General features: G+C 45.1%; 1 protein-coding gene across 1 annotated transcript; it reads left to right on the top strand.

Moving 5' to 3' along the window:
• The first annotated feature begins 3,427 nt into the window (after nucleotides 1–3,427).
• On the top strand, nucleotides 3,428–14,409 carry MCFD2 (multiple coagulation factor deficiency 2, ER cargo receptor complex subunit). Its single transcript, XM_012755732.2, has 4 exons — nucleotides 3,428–3,553; nucleotides 9,758–9,918; nucleotides 11,014–11,173; nucleotides 12,905–14,409. Exons 2-4 carry the CDS (start codon nucleotides 9,770–9,772, stop codon nucleotides 13,034–13,036), a joined length of 441 nt encoding a protein of 146 aa, XP_012611186.1. The 5' UTR covers nucleotides 3,428–3,553; nucleotides 9,758–9,769; the 3' UTR covers nucleotides 13,037–14,409.
• Nucleotides 14,410–14,626: the final 217 nt, after the last annotated feature.

Here is a 14,626-nt window from a genome sequence, read left to right as displayed (position 1 = left end):
TTAAAAGTCAGGATAGCAGGTCCCTTTAGGGGAGAGGGTGGTTCTTTGTAAGACAGCACAACAGAGACTCCTAGGGTGTGGGTGTTGTTCTGTTTCTTGATCTGGGTGCTAGTCATATGGAAGTATTCAATTTCTGAAAATTTACTGAGCTGTACACTTTTCTATACGTGCACTTTTCTGCGTATACTATATCACAATAAAATGTAAAATAAAAAAGCATATTTAATGTGCGTGAAGAAACAACAGAAGCTTCCATTCAGAGAAAAAGAGAATGGAAAACATAGTATATCCTGGCCAAAAAACCACATCCAACCCTGCTGGACAGAAATAGCAGTTTCTTCCATGGCAGTGTATTAAGTTCTGGGTTGGAGAATCTGGAAGCCCTGCTCTTGTTCTTTCCTTTGGTTGTACAGAATCCATACCTTTTGCATCCCACTCCCTGTTGGAGGGAACTCTGGGGTTCAGGGATTACGATAAAGTTGAACAGCAACAGACTGTTGTTGACCAGGCTTGAGATTTTAGGGACAGAGGCTTCCCTCAATCATTTGTTAGACTTCTGGTAAATTCCATGTATAGTAATCACAATCAAATAACTTATCTAAACGGTCGTCAAATTGTTTTTATTAAATATTTTTTCAATTTATGTTTTCCAAATAAGTAACACACAATTTACAAAATCAAAGTAATACTAAAAGGTGTAAATTGAAGTCCAATTCTCACTCCTGTTCTCATCCACCCTGGAATCCAATGCACAGGCAAAACATTGTTTTGAGACAATTCAAAACAACAGCTGAAAAAAGAGATGCCACCTAAAAGCCATCTGGCTACCTGAGGCTTCCATCTTACCTCCTAATAAAACTGCCTCTTCTCTGTCTCCACTCATGCTGTTTCAGCTTAGATACAAAAAATAAATGGGGTATTTCAACCCAGCGAGGCTCCAAGTTATGGGACTCTTGGCCAATTTAAATTGCGTCTAAATGATATCTAAAGCACAGGACTAGATGAAGTCACATAGGGAGAGTGGGCAGAGAAGGTGACTCAGGACAGATCCCTGGGCACCTTGATAGTTATATGTTGAGCAGAGGATGAGAAGCCAGTTAAACAGGCCAAGAAAGAATAATCAGTGAAGTAGGAGGACCAAGAGTGTGTGCTGTCAGAAAACAAGGGAAGAGAATGTTTCCAAGTGAAAGTGGTTGACTGTGACAAAACAGTGTTGAGAGGGCAGGTAAAATTAAAACACTGAACCAAGAGACCACTGGATTTGCATGGAGATTGCAGTTTCAGTAGCATAGAGGGGAAGAAACCAGAAAGCAATCTTGTATGACCTGGTAGAGAGGAAGCAGTTGGTTACTCAAGACAGAGATGACGGAGGATAATATCCATATAAAAAGTATATGCATTGATTAAATAGAATGAGGACACTTTATCCATCTACCAGGCACTGAGCTTCTTGAAGCAATCATATGTTCCCTGTATCTCTAGTAGCTCCTAAAATAGTTGCTAGTACATAGAAGTTACTCAAGAAATATCACTGAATTAATGAATAAATGAACACAGGAAGGGATGGATAAATGGATGGACAGATGGATGAATGGCAGGTGCAGAGCGGGTGAACGAACTAATCAAACTAACCCAAACTTCGCAGTAAGGAAAGAAGGGGTCTTGAATTCATAGGGTCTCCTCAGAATTTACGGATTCTTTTTTTTTTTTTTTTTTTTTTTTTTTTGAGACAGAGTCTCGCTTTGTCGCCCAGGCTAGAGTGAGTGCCGTGGCGTCAGCCTAGCTCACAGCAACCTCAAACTCCTGGGCTCGAGTGATCCTTCTGCCTCAGCCTCCCGGGTAGCTGGGACTACAGGCATGTGCCACCATGCCCGGCTAATTTATATATATATATATCAGTTGGCCAATTAATTTCTTTGTATTTATAGTAGAGACGGGGTCTCGCTCTTGCTCAGGCTGGTTTTGAACTCCTGACCTTGAGCAATCCGCCCGCCTCAGCCTCCCAAGAGCTAGGATTACAGGCGTGAGCCACCGCGCCCGGCTCGGATTCTTTTTTTTTTTTTATTTTTTATTTATTTTATTTTTTTTGAGACAGAGTCTCACTTTGTTGCCCAGGCTAGATTGAGTGCCTTAGCGTCAGCCTAGCTCACAGCAACCTCAAACTCCTGGGCTCACGCAATCCTTCTGCCTCAGCCTCCTGAGTAGCTGGTACTACAGGCATGTGCCACCATGCCTGGCTAATTTTTTCTATATATTTTTAGTTGGCCAATTGATTTCTTTCTATTGTTTACTAGCGATAGGGTCTTGCACTTGCTCAGGCTGGTTTCGAACTCCTGACCTTGAGTGATCCACCCACCTCGGCCTCCCAGAAGAATTTACGGATTCTGAGACTTTTCTCTGGGATAGAGTTGACAGATTTTAATCTCAGATGAAGGTGGGAGAATAGATGAGGCAGTTAATGGTAGTGGTGTTGGCCAACAGACCAAGGCACTGGTCTATTACAACAAACTGCAAGAAGGGTTCTCTGATCATCTACCTACTTAATCATTTTCTTTCTGTCTCTTCTTTTCTGGATCCAGACTCATGAAAAACGATTATGTATTTTATTGACACAAATGGGAAAAGGGATTTGAAAAATGACAGTCCTACATGCATTTATCCATCTAGTCAATAGATACTTACTGAATGACAATCTTGTATAGCAGCAAAGGTGTAAGGGCGGGATTATATAGGGATTATCTATTCGTTTCCTTTATTTGTTCATGGGCCTGCTTTTAAGTGCTTTATCTTCTCTTGAATGATAAAAGCAGCTGATTTCACGAACTGTACAGGTAAGGTAGTATTTGAAGTGGGTCGCCCTTAAAGTCTTGGTGGCACTCGTACGTGGAAGTGAATGGGATTGAGCTGACACAGCTTGTGGAACGGAGCAAGAAACTGGAAGTAGACAATCTTAAAAACGCAGGATCCACGGCCGGCTCCAGCATCTTCTAGGCTTTCATTAGAGAGAAATTAGGATTCCTGTTATCTTTCTTCCCAACCCGCAGTTGGAAGAACCGCAGGACCTGAACGAAAGACCCGGTGTAGGTGAGCGGCAGGCGGAGCTGGAAGCCAGTTCTGGAGTCCGCCCCATCCGGATCCGCCATCCTATGTCGAACTAGGTTCCAGAAGGCTTCCGGAGTTGCCTGGCAACGCGCCGGGCCCCTAAGGGTTCCAGGGGCCCACCAGCCGGGGCTGGAGCCAAGTGTCGCCCTCGGGAAGGCAGGTAGAGAACTGAGTCTGCCCGAGCGGTGCTGGGCGCCTGCCCGCTACACGTGGACTCTCGAGAGCCGTTCCCTCCTCTCGCCGCGGGACAGGGGCGGAGCCCCTCGGCGCCAATGGGCGGGCTGCAGGGAGTGCGCGTGCGCAGGGCTGGCTGAAGGGGTGGGCGGGGCCGAGGAAGAGCGTTCTGGGGACGGGGGCTGACGAGGCTCATGCCGGAGGGCTTCGCATCTGCTGCGGGGACCGTGAGAGAGAGTGGACCGGCTAGCCGCGGAGCCCGACCCTGGCTGTGGAGGTCCGTGAGTGGCACTGAGTTGTCGCAGCGGGAAGGAATCTCGGTGTCCCTTTTGGATACTCGGGCTCAGGATGGGAGGCAGGAGTGGTCTGGGTGGGGGGATCGGCCCCCCGGCCGGCTCAGGACGCTTAGCCGGCTAGGAGCACGGCCTGTCTTCTGGGGCGGAATCCCGTGTCCCCGCCGCGCGCTTTGGAGCCAGACAGGTCCGGCCGGCCCATCTTCTCCCTCTTCGCTGGCCCCTGGGGCTCCCAGGACCTGCCTGTGGGACCAGCTGAGCCGGGCGGATACTGCCTCTGGGCGGGTCCAAAAGCCTTGGGCTAGAGTCGGCATTACTCTCCCTCTGCCGCTGGTTGCCCCATCTTCCTGGGGGGTAGACCACGGGTCCTGTCCGTCCCGGGAGAAGTTGGCTGGGCTGTGATGGGGCAGAGGAGTGGGAAGGCGGGGGGGAAGCTGATTTCCTCTTGTATTCCCTCACCGGGCATTGACACCGCCATCCACCCAGGTGCCCAAGCCAGAAACCTGGGCATCATTCTCACCTTCTCCCTCTCATATTGAATCCATCGCAAAGCTGTCTTGGATATGTTCACTTCCCCACTCCCATCCCTCTGCCTTGCCTACTTCAGGCCACTATTTCTCTCTCTTCTGGGCTACCCCACTTGCTTCCTTACTGATCTCTTGCATCCCTTCTTGATCCTCTGTAGTCTGTTTTGTACAGGGAAGCTAGACCCATGGTCTTAAAACAGAAGTCCGATCAGAACCCTCTCCTCATCCCCTTTCTGGCCTTCAGTGGATTCCCATTGCTTTTCCTAATTCTTGAACAGGGCTGTTAAATCCCTTCATGACCTGACCTCCTTTAATTTATAGACTCATGTGACTGCAATGGACAGTGTCTTGAACCATATGGAATCTTTTTTAGTTCCTAGATTGGAACAAGTTCCCTCTGGGCTTACCTGTTCTTTACAATATGTTCCTTCAGCTTGAGGCACTATCCTTTGGTTGAAATAATCCTTATCCTTCAAATATCACTTCAGGTATGAGTTGGGGCTTCTGCAGTATATTATGGGTATCTATTTACTGGTCTCTCTTTTCCACCAGGCTGTATTCTGTATGAGAGAAATCTGCCTGGATCACAGTACTAACCTCAGTACGTTGAGCTGTTAGCATGTTACCTGGATCTTAGTATGTCAGTTAAATGTATAAATGAATCATAGCTGCTCCTATAAACAAATAGATCAAGTTATTAAATTCCTGCTTATTCAGAACAATTCTCAACTCTTAGCCCATGAAGAGGTTTCTTTAGCCTAGAAACTTGCTTATTTTCTTGCCTTCAGTCCAGGACCATGGCAGGGTTAAATGGGAAAGTACCAGAGTTTTTCTCTGGCATTGACTCTGGGTACAGGAAGTCTGGATGCTGGTGAGTTTGGCTGTTTGGAATTTGAATTCTTTTATTTATTTATTTATTTATTTATTTATTTATTTAGAGACAGGGTTTTGCTCTGTTGCCTAGGCTAGAGTACAGTGGTGTCATCATAGCCCACTGCAACCTCAAACTCCTGGGCTCAAGCAATCCTCCTGCCTCAGCCTCCTGAGTAGCTGGGACTACAGCTGCATGCCACCATGCCCGGGTAATTTTCTTACTTTTGGTAGAGACGGAATCTCACTATGTTGCTCGGGCTGGTTTCAAACTCCAGGCTTCAAGCAGTCCTTCTGCCTCAGCCTCCCAAAGTGCTAGAATTATAGGACCACACCTGGCTGAATTTGAATTCTTAGCCAAGGATCCCGGGCCTGGGAGAAAAGCTGCTACCAGCTGCTGGCAGGAAGCCTGGCTCTAAACTCTTATGTGCTGATAGGGCTAATTACACACTGAGAGGAAAGGGTGGGCCAAACCACTGGAGGGAGGGAAGTTCCAGTTTAGGCTACCTCCATTGTGATAGAGAATAATACTCCTAGGTGCCAGGACCCACTGCACTGATTCAGACATGAGCCAGGGCTCAGTAGGGTACTTGAGAGAGAAGGCAGGGCCCTGGCCCTGCCAGGGAAGAAAAGAGGAAAATGGAAGAGAAGAACAATATGTGACTGTATATCGAGGTCAAATAAGTATGAGAGGTTACAGACTGAGGTCAGAGAAGGGAGCAATTGGTGTTGGCTGGAAGAATCCTCAGGTGACATTTGAATCTGATCTGGAAGGAAGGGAGAGGACAGACAAATGGAGCAAAGCCTGTGGGACAGGAAAAGGCTGCCGAGCAGGAGAGGAACCCTTTTGGAGCCAGGGCACTATTGGAGGTCCGATACTTCCCTCCCAGGACTGTCGCTGTTTCTTGTGAGGGGTGTCTCTAGGCATGGGTGGTGTTCTGAAATCCCTTTGCAGAAATCTCTCCTCCCTTGGATTTTTCTCCAGCCTGGCCTTTATAATTTCCTGAACAAGGCCATTGAGCTCTGGAACTCCCAGGATTTTATCTTCAGGCTCTTTGCCCATGGCCTTGAGCTAAGTAGTTGGAGTGTGGATGATGCAACTTGTTCTTTGGGCAGGAGGGAGTTGCTTATGTTTCCTTTTGACTGTGAGCAGTTTAGTTTGTTAGGTGGCAGTCAGATTCCCTGTTTTCAATGCAGCGGCTTGAAGGGACTTTTTTCTTCGTGTTATAGGTTTCATTTTGTTGTGTTCCAATGGCTAGAAACCTGTTAACAGCAAACCAAAGTGGAACAAGTTCAAAATGAATGGTTCCTTTATCCTGCCTCCTTTGAAGAAGGGATAATTGGGACCCAGAGTTACTATATGATTAGTGACTTGGTTGCTTTTTGGTGTTATCCGAATAGAACCTACCATCCCCACCTTCACACACACACACACACACACACACACACACACACACACACACACACACACACACCAAATTGGTGTACTAAGTATCTGACCACATAGTTAGAGGAAATGCTGCCATGAGTTCAGTGATCACTCAGTTCAACTATCTGTCTCTCTAATAGACATCTCCAAAAGAAAAGTTTTATTCTCAGTTATGTCAACATTAAAACTTGGCAGCCTATCTGAAAAGGTCCTAATCCCCCCAGCTCTCCAAGGACCATGGCAACCTCTGTGCCAGGCATTGTGCCCAATGCTGGGAATGTGGATTCAGTCCCTGCCCTCTCATGCCCTAGTCCAGCAAGGAGCAGTAACAAATAATCAGGCAGTTTTCAAGAATTCGTTCACAGCTGTCATCAGTGATGCACAGGAGCCTTCTGAAGGGCAGCAATGGTAGCTTATGGGAAGAATACCTAAGCCAGACTTGGAATTGAAGGAGTCTTGCTAGAGAAAGAGACATTTCATGTGAATGAGTCTGAAAAGCTTGGGAGGAACTGGATTCCCTTCTCTGGTCTCTTCTGTCCCAGAACTCTAAGATATGTGGTCAGAACAAGTTCTCTTCTGGCCTAGGCAGTCACCGCTAGGAGTAACTTGAGACCTTGTTTGCTAGTACAAGGTACAGGGGCAGTGGCCTTGTCAGGGTCTAACGCTTTCATTTAGTAAAATTGGAAGTGTAGTTTCTAGCTGTTCCTGAATTATTTTCTGGAGATAAGAACTAATTAGAAATACCTTTTTAAAAATCCCATCTATATAGTATTGGAACAGAATTATAGGATAGATTACATTAAGTACATATTTGTGAAGAAAAATATGTTTATTGTAGAAATTTTAAAAGCAATTGAAAAGAAAGAAAGTCACAATCCTAATCTCATGACTGAAGATAATCTTTGTTAACAGTTTTTAGTCATTGTTTTGTATGTGAAATATGCATACTTTTTTTTTTTTACAAAAGCAAATTATTCTTTTTAAAAATCTATTTATTTATTTATTTTTGAGACAGAGTCTCACTTTGTTGCCCAGGCTAGAGTGCGTGCTGTGGCGTCAGCCTAGCTCACAGCAACCTCAAACTCCTGGGCTCAAGCAATCCGACTGCCTCAGCCTCCCGAGTAGCTGGGACTACAGGCATGTGCCACCATGCCCGGCTAATTTTTTCTATATATATTAGTTGGCCAATTAATTTCTTTCTATTTATAGTAGAGACGGGGTCTCGCTCTTGCTCAGGCTGGTTTCGAACTCCTGACCTCGAGCAATCTGCCCACCTTGGCCTCCCAGAGTGCTAGGATTACAGGCGTGAGCCACCGCGCCTGGCCTGCAAATTATTCTTTATAGACTTTTGCAGCCTGTTCATATTGAACATCTTTTCCTATCGTTAAGTATGACTGATTTCATTTTGATGTTATTGTTCAGTGGTAAGACTAGATGCTGCTGTTTAGCAACCTGAAAGTTACATTACACTCTGAGGGACTAGTGTCCCCTTTAAGGAGGGGCCATAGGAGGTAACACTACTGATGGGCAAAATGGGTTTGGGAAATTTTTCTAAACATTGTAGTGTGGTGTACTCTCAAGGTCCTACCTACCTGAGAGCCTTTTAGGATGGGTGAGGAGGGCTCTAACACCTCTCCTTCCCAGCCCCAGCCTAGCCCCAGCCCCTGGCCCCAGGCACAGAGAGTAGAGATAGCAGCAGTTTCTGAGCTGAGCTCTGTGTGCTGTGTGTGAGCTATGACTGGTACCTTGTGCTATATCTTTACTGCTATAAGTTTGGGGCTGTGCGCTACAATTGGCCCATTAGAAATCACCGCTAACAATGACCCTTGTTATCAGGCAGAATCTGTTCTTATTTTGGGGAAGTAAATGTCAGAGTATTAATATGTAGGTCTCCTGGCTATCTTTCACTATCTTTTTTGAGGTCAGTCTATAAGCCCTAGGGAGGACCAGAACTTTCAGTTGAACCAACAGTTACTGAAGGCCTGCCTGACCCTGGGTGGGGAATACTGATGGAGACAAAGTACTCCCTGCCCTCAGGGAGCTTGCTCTGTAGCTGACTATATTGCCTTGCTGACCACAATTCCAAGGGTAGCCAAATCCTGGGAGTACTTGCTGGACTTCTAATTTCTCTGTAACTTTCTAGTGCTTTCTCACGTGGTTACTTGCACTATCACAGCCCTGGGAGGTGGAAGAGGAGGAGTTAATGTGTCCACTGCTGCAGGCCTTGATCTGACTCTCTTACTGCTACCATGTTCCTGCCTCTGGTCCTGTCTTCACCACTTCATACCTTCCCCACTGTGTGGCCAGATGAGTCATTCTGAAGCCAAGCTCTGATCCCATCTCTCGTTCACAACTTGTTAGTGACTCCCCATTTATCCTCAGGAATGTCAAACCCCGGGCCTAGTGTGCAAAGCCATGTCCACTGCGGCCTGTTCAACCTTTGCAGCCCACTCCCCTTCTGTCTACTTCATATCCTCTAGGCTCCAGCCCTACTAAACTATGGGTAGATCCTTTCCCACTTGAGGGCACCTGCCACTCTATTCCCACATTCCCGATGTCCCTGCACATGTGTCCAGGCCAGCTGAAGTGTCCCACCAGGTCTGTTGCCTTCTCTGATTTTCCTTCACCCAGAGGAAACTTCTTCCCTCCAATTCCCAGAGGGTTTTTTCTTTCTCTAGTACACCTCACTTTCTGCCTTTCTTTGAGCTCTTGGCAGAAAGCATTGCTCTCAGTGGACTGTAAGTTTCTGTTAGGCAAGAATAATCTTTGAATCCCTTTAAGCTCTCACAGAGTTGCTTGGCACTCTGAAGGTGCTTCAGGGAATGTCATTTGGTGATGGGGACCTGGAGTGCCCAGGGTCATCCCACAGTCTAGTAGCAGAGCTGGCCGTGGGCTAGTTCAGCGCGTTCTCTTCCCTAACCTCGCTGCTCCCTCAGGTTTCCCAGGAGCATACTGTGACAAGTCTTTTTCTTTTTTTTGAGACAGAGTCTGGCTCTGTTGCCCTGGCTAGAGTGCCATGGCATCGGCTTAGCTCACAGCAACCTCAAAGTCCTGAGATCAAGTGATCCTTCTGCCTCAGCCTCCCGAGTAGCTGGGACTACAGGCATGCACCACCATGCCCAGCTAATTTTTTTCTATATGTTTTTAGTTGGCAAATTAATTTCTTTCTATTTATAGTAGAGACAGGTCTCACTCTTGCTCAGGCTGATTTCAAACTCCTGACCTTGAGTAATCTGCCCTCCTCAGCCTCCCAGAGTGCTAGGATTACAGGCGTGAGCCACTGCGCCCAGCCTGTGACAAATCTTGAAAGAAACTTTCACTCTGTTGCTCTGTGTTCATCTTCTGTGATTCCTATCTTACAGATATCGGTGACCATGAGATCCCTGTGGCTGCTGAGAACCCCCTTCCTGTGCAGCCTGCTCTGGGCCTTCTGCACCCCAGGTGCCAGGGCTGAGGGGCCTGGGGCCGGCTCCTCCCACCCCAGCAATGTGGGCCTGGATAAGAATGCGGTACACGACCAAGAGTACGTATTCAGCTGGGGCTGTGGTCTCGGGGCCTCTCCACCACCTGCAGCTGCGAGGGCACACTCACTCCTCCTTTCCTTCCCCCTATTTATATGGCTCCTAGACATTGTTCAAGGGTGATATTTATTCCTTATAGCCACCTATAAGCCAGGTGTTCTTTTTTCATCAACCTGTCACAGATGGAGGATCTTGAAGCCCAAATGGGACAAATTACTTGTCAGAATCTAGTCTTTCTCTTTTTCAGCACAGACGGACACACACACACACACACACACACACACACACACACAGATAGATGCACAGACACACAGTCTTAATAGTAATGGCAGAATCCAGAAAATTACTAAGGTTTCTTGATTCTAACAAGACCTTTCTTTAAATTGACACATTCAAAGATTGAATTATTTGTTGCAGCTTTTGTCCTGGGCCAGTTAGCCTCATATTGTTTTACTTTGTTATCCTTGAATTGTTTTTTTTTTTTTTTTTTTTTTTTTTTTTTGAGACAGAGTCTCACTTTGTTGTCCAGGCTAGAGTGAGTGCCGTGGCATCAGCCTAGCTCACAGCAACCTCAAACTCCTGGGCTTGAGTGATCCTTCTGCCTCAGCCTCCCGAGTAGCTGGGACTACAGGCATGCGCCACCATGCCCAGCTAATTTTTTATATATATATCAGTTGGCCAATTAATTTCTTTCTATTTATAGTAGAGACGGGGTCTCGCTCTTGCTCAGGCTGGTTTTGAACTCCTGACCTTGAGCAATCCGCCCGCCTCGGCCTCCCAAGAGCTAGGATTACAGGCGTGAGCCACAGCGCCCGGCCTCTTGAATTGTTTTTAAAAATATATTTTTTTAATTGATGGCCCCAAATAATAAAGAGGAAAAAACACCCTAACCTTGCCAGCATAACAGATGAACTGGTTGACTTTTTCCCTATTCCTTTCATGGCCCTGTCTATATATGTCATCCTTGAGTGTGGTCTGCTACTGTTGCTGTTTGTTTTGCTAAGCTGGGTGAAGTTTAAGATCTTGAACTTCTCAGAGTCCTTAAGGTTTCAGCATGATCTCTGCCAAGTGGTCTGAGTCTGACTATTCATTTTTAGGCATATCATGGAGCATCTAGAAGGTGTCATCAACAAACCAGAAGCAGAGATGTCCCCACAAGAACTGCAGCTCCACTATTTCAAAATGCATGATTATGATGGCAACAATTTGCTTGACGGCTTAGAACTCTCCACAGCCATAACTCATGTCCATAAGGAGGTAGGTGCGGCAGTGGCTTGGGGGGGCCGTATCTTGGAATGGCTCCCTTTGGTTCTTGATCTTGATGACCTGTGCTGTCCTTGGGCATCAAGAGTGCTGCTTCTCCTTTCTCTGCCCTGTTATGCATCTTCCTAATCAACGGTCCTTCCCGCAAAGGGTGGGTGACCTGTTGAGGCAGAAGCCTCAGGGCTGGGCATTCGTATCTTTACAAATGCTGCAGGTATTTCTGCTACACACCAGGGTTTGAGAATCAGGGCCTAAAAAGACAGACCACAGTCAAACTGCAGAGCAGGGGAGGGGTTACTTCATTTACGGAGAATGGTGAATCTAGGACCGAGGGACGTGGCAGTTGTTGAGGGTTTGTGTGATACTGTACAGTGCTCCATAGTTTCCACAGCACTTTCAGGTAGGTTAGAGATCTCGTTTGATCTTTGCAACAGCCCAAGTAGGCAGGGATAGGCATTGTTATTACTCCCATTTTCTAGGGAATAGAATGAAATCAAGATCTTGTTCCTTGAGGCGGGGCGAGGTAGCTCACACCTGTAATCCTAGCATTCCAGGAGTTGAGGTGGGAGAATTGCTTGAGCTCAGGAGTTTGAGACCAGCCTGAGCAAGAATGAGACCTCGTCTCTACTAAAAATAGAAAGAAATTAGCCAAACAATAAAAATAGAAAAAATTAGCCAGGCATGGTGGCACGTACCTGTAGTCCCAGCTACTCGGGAGGCTGAGGCAGAAGGATTGCTTGAGCCCAGGAGTTTGAGGTTGCTGTGAGCTAGGCTGATGCCACGGCACTCAACAGAGTGAGATTCTGTCTAAAAAGAAAAAAAATCATTTGCCTCCAGATTTCATGTGACCCCTCTCTGCCATACTGCCCTTTGTTAAGAGGAGGGGAGGCAAAGTTGGTGAGGTGGGTGTGATCACACTGGCCGCCAGAAGTGTAGGTTGGGGTTGGCTTGAAGGCAGCAGGGAGTGCTGTTTTGCACAGGCAAATGGCATTGTTTTGGGAAGATTCTTTGCTGTGGGAGGCAAACTGATGGATGTGAGGATGGATGGGAATAGCATTAAGGAGAGGAATTAAGATTCAACGGTCCTGGCAGACGAGGCTGGTGGATATGGGAAATATGGCAGAGTAAGAGCCAGCCACAGATGTGAATGGCCTTAGCTTAGCCTCTGGCATGGTGAGCCCTGCTGCACCTGCTTCTGGAGCAAGGGAAATACTTTCTCCTCAAAGATCATACAGCAGGTTCTACTGGTTGGCAGTGCCTTCTTGCTCTTGTTTTGATGCCAAGATGTCCAATTGTCATTGTTTTCACTTTATCAAGCAAATTGTGCACAGAGCTGACCCTTGGGAGGGCTTGGACTTTTCTCTAGGATGGGTTTGTGTGTCATGGAATCTGTGAAACTCATAATTATCTGTATGCCAGACCCAGCTTTGTACAATGAACATGTGTTGCTTCTGTAATTAGAAAAGGATGAAGAGGAATTTTTAAAACAAATAAGCAAGAGCCTAATTTGAAGGGCCTTCTTTTAACTGGCAAATGTAATTTCTAAATTGGATTATTATAAATTTACTCTATATCTGATACATAGATTTATGAATGCCTATTTCTAGCCATGTACTACATTGAAAGAGTTTTTGGACATGCATAAGCATGGACATTTTGGACATTAGCTAAGCACTTCTTCCAGTAAAATGTGCAACTCATCATTATCTACTTTATATTTTGTAGGAGGGGAGTGAACAGGCACCACTAATGAGTGAAGATGAACTGATTAACATAATAGATGGTGTTTTGAGAGATGATGACAAGAACAATGATGGATACATTGACTATGCTGAATTTGCAAAATCATTGCTGTAAACATTATTTGGCCATCTCCTAGTTATATGCAAATGTGACCTGTGACAATGTGATTGAACACTTTGGTAATGCAAAATAACTCATTTTCAACTACTGCTGCAGCATTTGGTAAAAACCTGTAGCAATTTGTTACAGTGGGGTGAGAAAGAAGTCAAAAGAAATAGAAGAGAAATGGGACATCTTGTACTCCCAAGTACTGTTAAATCTCTTATTGGACAGGGCTTGCTTAAAGCATCTTTTTAAGAATATTGGATAATTGGAGCTGAGTACTCAGGAACTTGATTGTAGTAAAATACTGCTAGTTTCTTAATTTTAAATCATGCTACCTGAGAAGTAAGAAAACAAGCTTTGCCAAGTTGACACACTTTTCAGCACTTTTCAGTAACAGTGAAGGAATGGAGTAAATGCCAAATGTTTCCCTTGGCCAGGTCCTGTCTCTTCAGGTGAAGATGGTCAGTATTCTGTAAATTTCCCCTGGTCTAAATGATTACTTGCTCTGGGTAAGTGGATATTTATTAGGCTATTTCAAAGCCACAGTATAAGAAGAATGTCAAATGTTCAGTTCAGTTGGCCACAGAGTCTAAGATTCTGTGTCCTCTGGCATTTTGGAAATGATATACCACTGGCCGAAGTGATTAACTTTTTTTCAGACTTTTCAGTGTTTTATACAACTACTGCCACATCCTTCTACTTTCTTTTTTGTCTTCTATCTGGGAGAGACCTTGAATTTAATCATGTTCTCTAATCAGTAGTAATGTTTTAGCTTTCTTAATATTTGTATTTCACTGTTGTTTGCAGGGTTTTGTTTTGCAGTTCAGGAAGTGTTAGGAATGTGAGGACTTGAAACAGCAGGGACAAAGCTACTAGCTGCTCTAGCCTAAGTGGGAAGTGACAAGATCATTCACTGAATACAGTGATTAACCTGATACAAGTTCTATTTAGAAGGAATGTTGTTTAAATTATCACTTCTTGCTTGAATACATGGATTCTTTTCAAATCAGGAAAGATTTTTAGAAAAGGAAGCCTCAAAACTCTTTAACAGTATGAATCTCAATAAGATTTGAACGTGAGAAGCAGTGCAGAGTGTAATTTGGTTTATTGGCTCTGATGGATGTGCTGTAACAGAAAACCCAAAATGGTGGTTGAATGGGAAAAAGAAACTTCATAAAATTTGCTGTAAGATGTATAGAGACTTATTTTCTTTATTAAAAGTATTCTTATAAGAAAACATATGTATTTGTAAAAATGGTTTCCTGTGTCAAGTATTTGTGCAATCAGAGCTGACTTGTAAACTATTCTTGTAATATTTCATTATTTTGAAAGATTTATATGATGAATTCTGGATATGTGACCAATAAAACTGCTGAAACAAACTAGAGTAGTTGGTTCTGTCCACATAGGCTGCTTCTGCTACATAAAGGATTTGATTGTTTAACACATGTGTTTGTATGTGTCTACTGTTCAGGTCCTGTGACTGTGCTCAGCTGTACCCTGCTCCTTTTGCAGAGGTAAATTAGACATTTTTCTTCTGAATGAAATCACTTTTGGATCTTTATTCTCCAGCCAAATTCTGATTATGACAACATTCTC

This window comes from Microcebus murinus, chromosome 3 (assembly GCF_040939455.1).
Source record: "Microcebus murinus isolate Inina chromosome 3, M.murinus_Inina_mat1.0, whole genome shotgun sequence".
Lineage (NCBI taxonomy): Eukaryota > Metazoa > Chordata > Mammalia > Primates > Cheirogaleidae > Microcebus > Microcebus murinus.
This window is presented reverse-complemented; position numbering and strand designations above follow the sequence as displayed.

What these genes read in the sequence shown, in the direction of transcription:
- MCFD2 (XM_012755732.2), top strand. Translation starts at nt 9,770, where the DNA reads ATGAGATCCCTGTGGCTGCTGAGAACCCCCTTCCTGTGCAGCCTGCTC. An exon ending in AATGCGGTACACGACCAAGA is followed by an intron (nt 9,919 to 11,013) that starts GTACGTATTCAG and finishes ATTCATTTTTAG; the next exon opens with GCATATCATGGAGCATCTAG. An exon ending in TAACTCATGTCCATAAGGAG is followed by an intron (nt 11,174 to 12,904) that starts GTAGGTGCGGCA and finishes TATATTTTGTAG; the next exon opens with GAGGGGAGTGAACAGGCACC.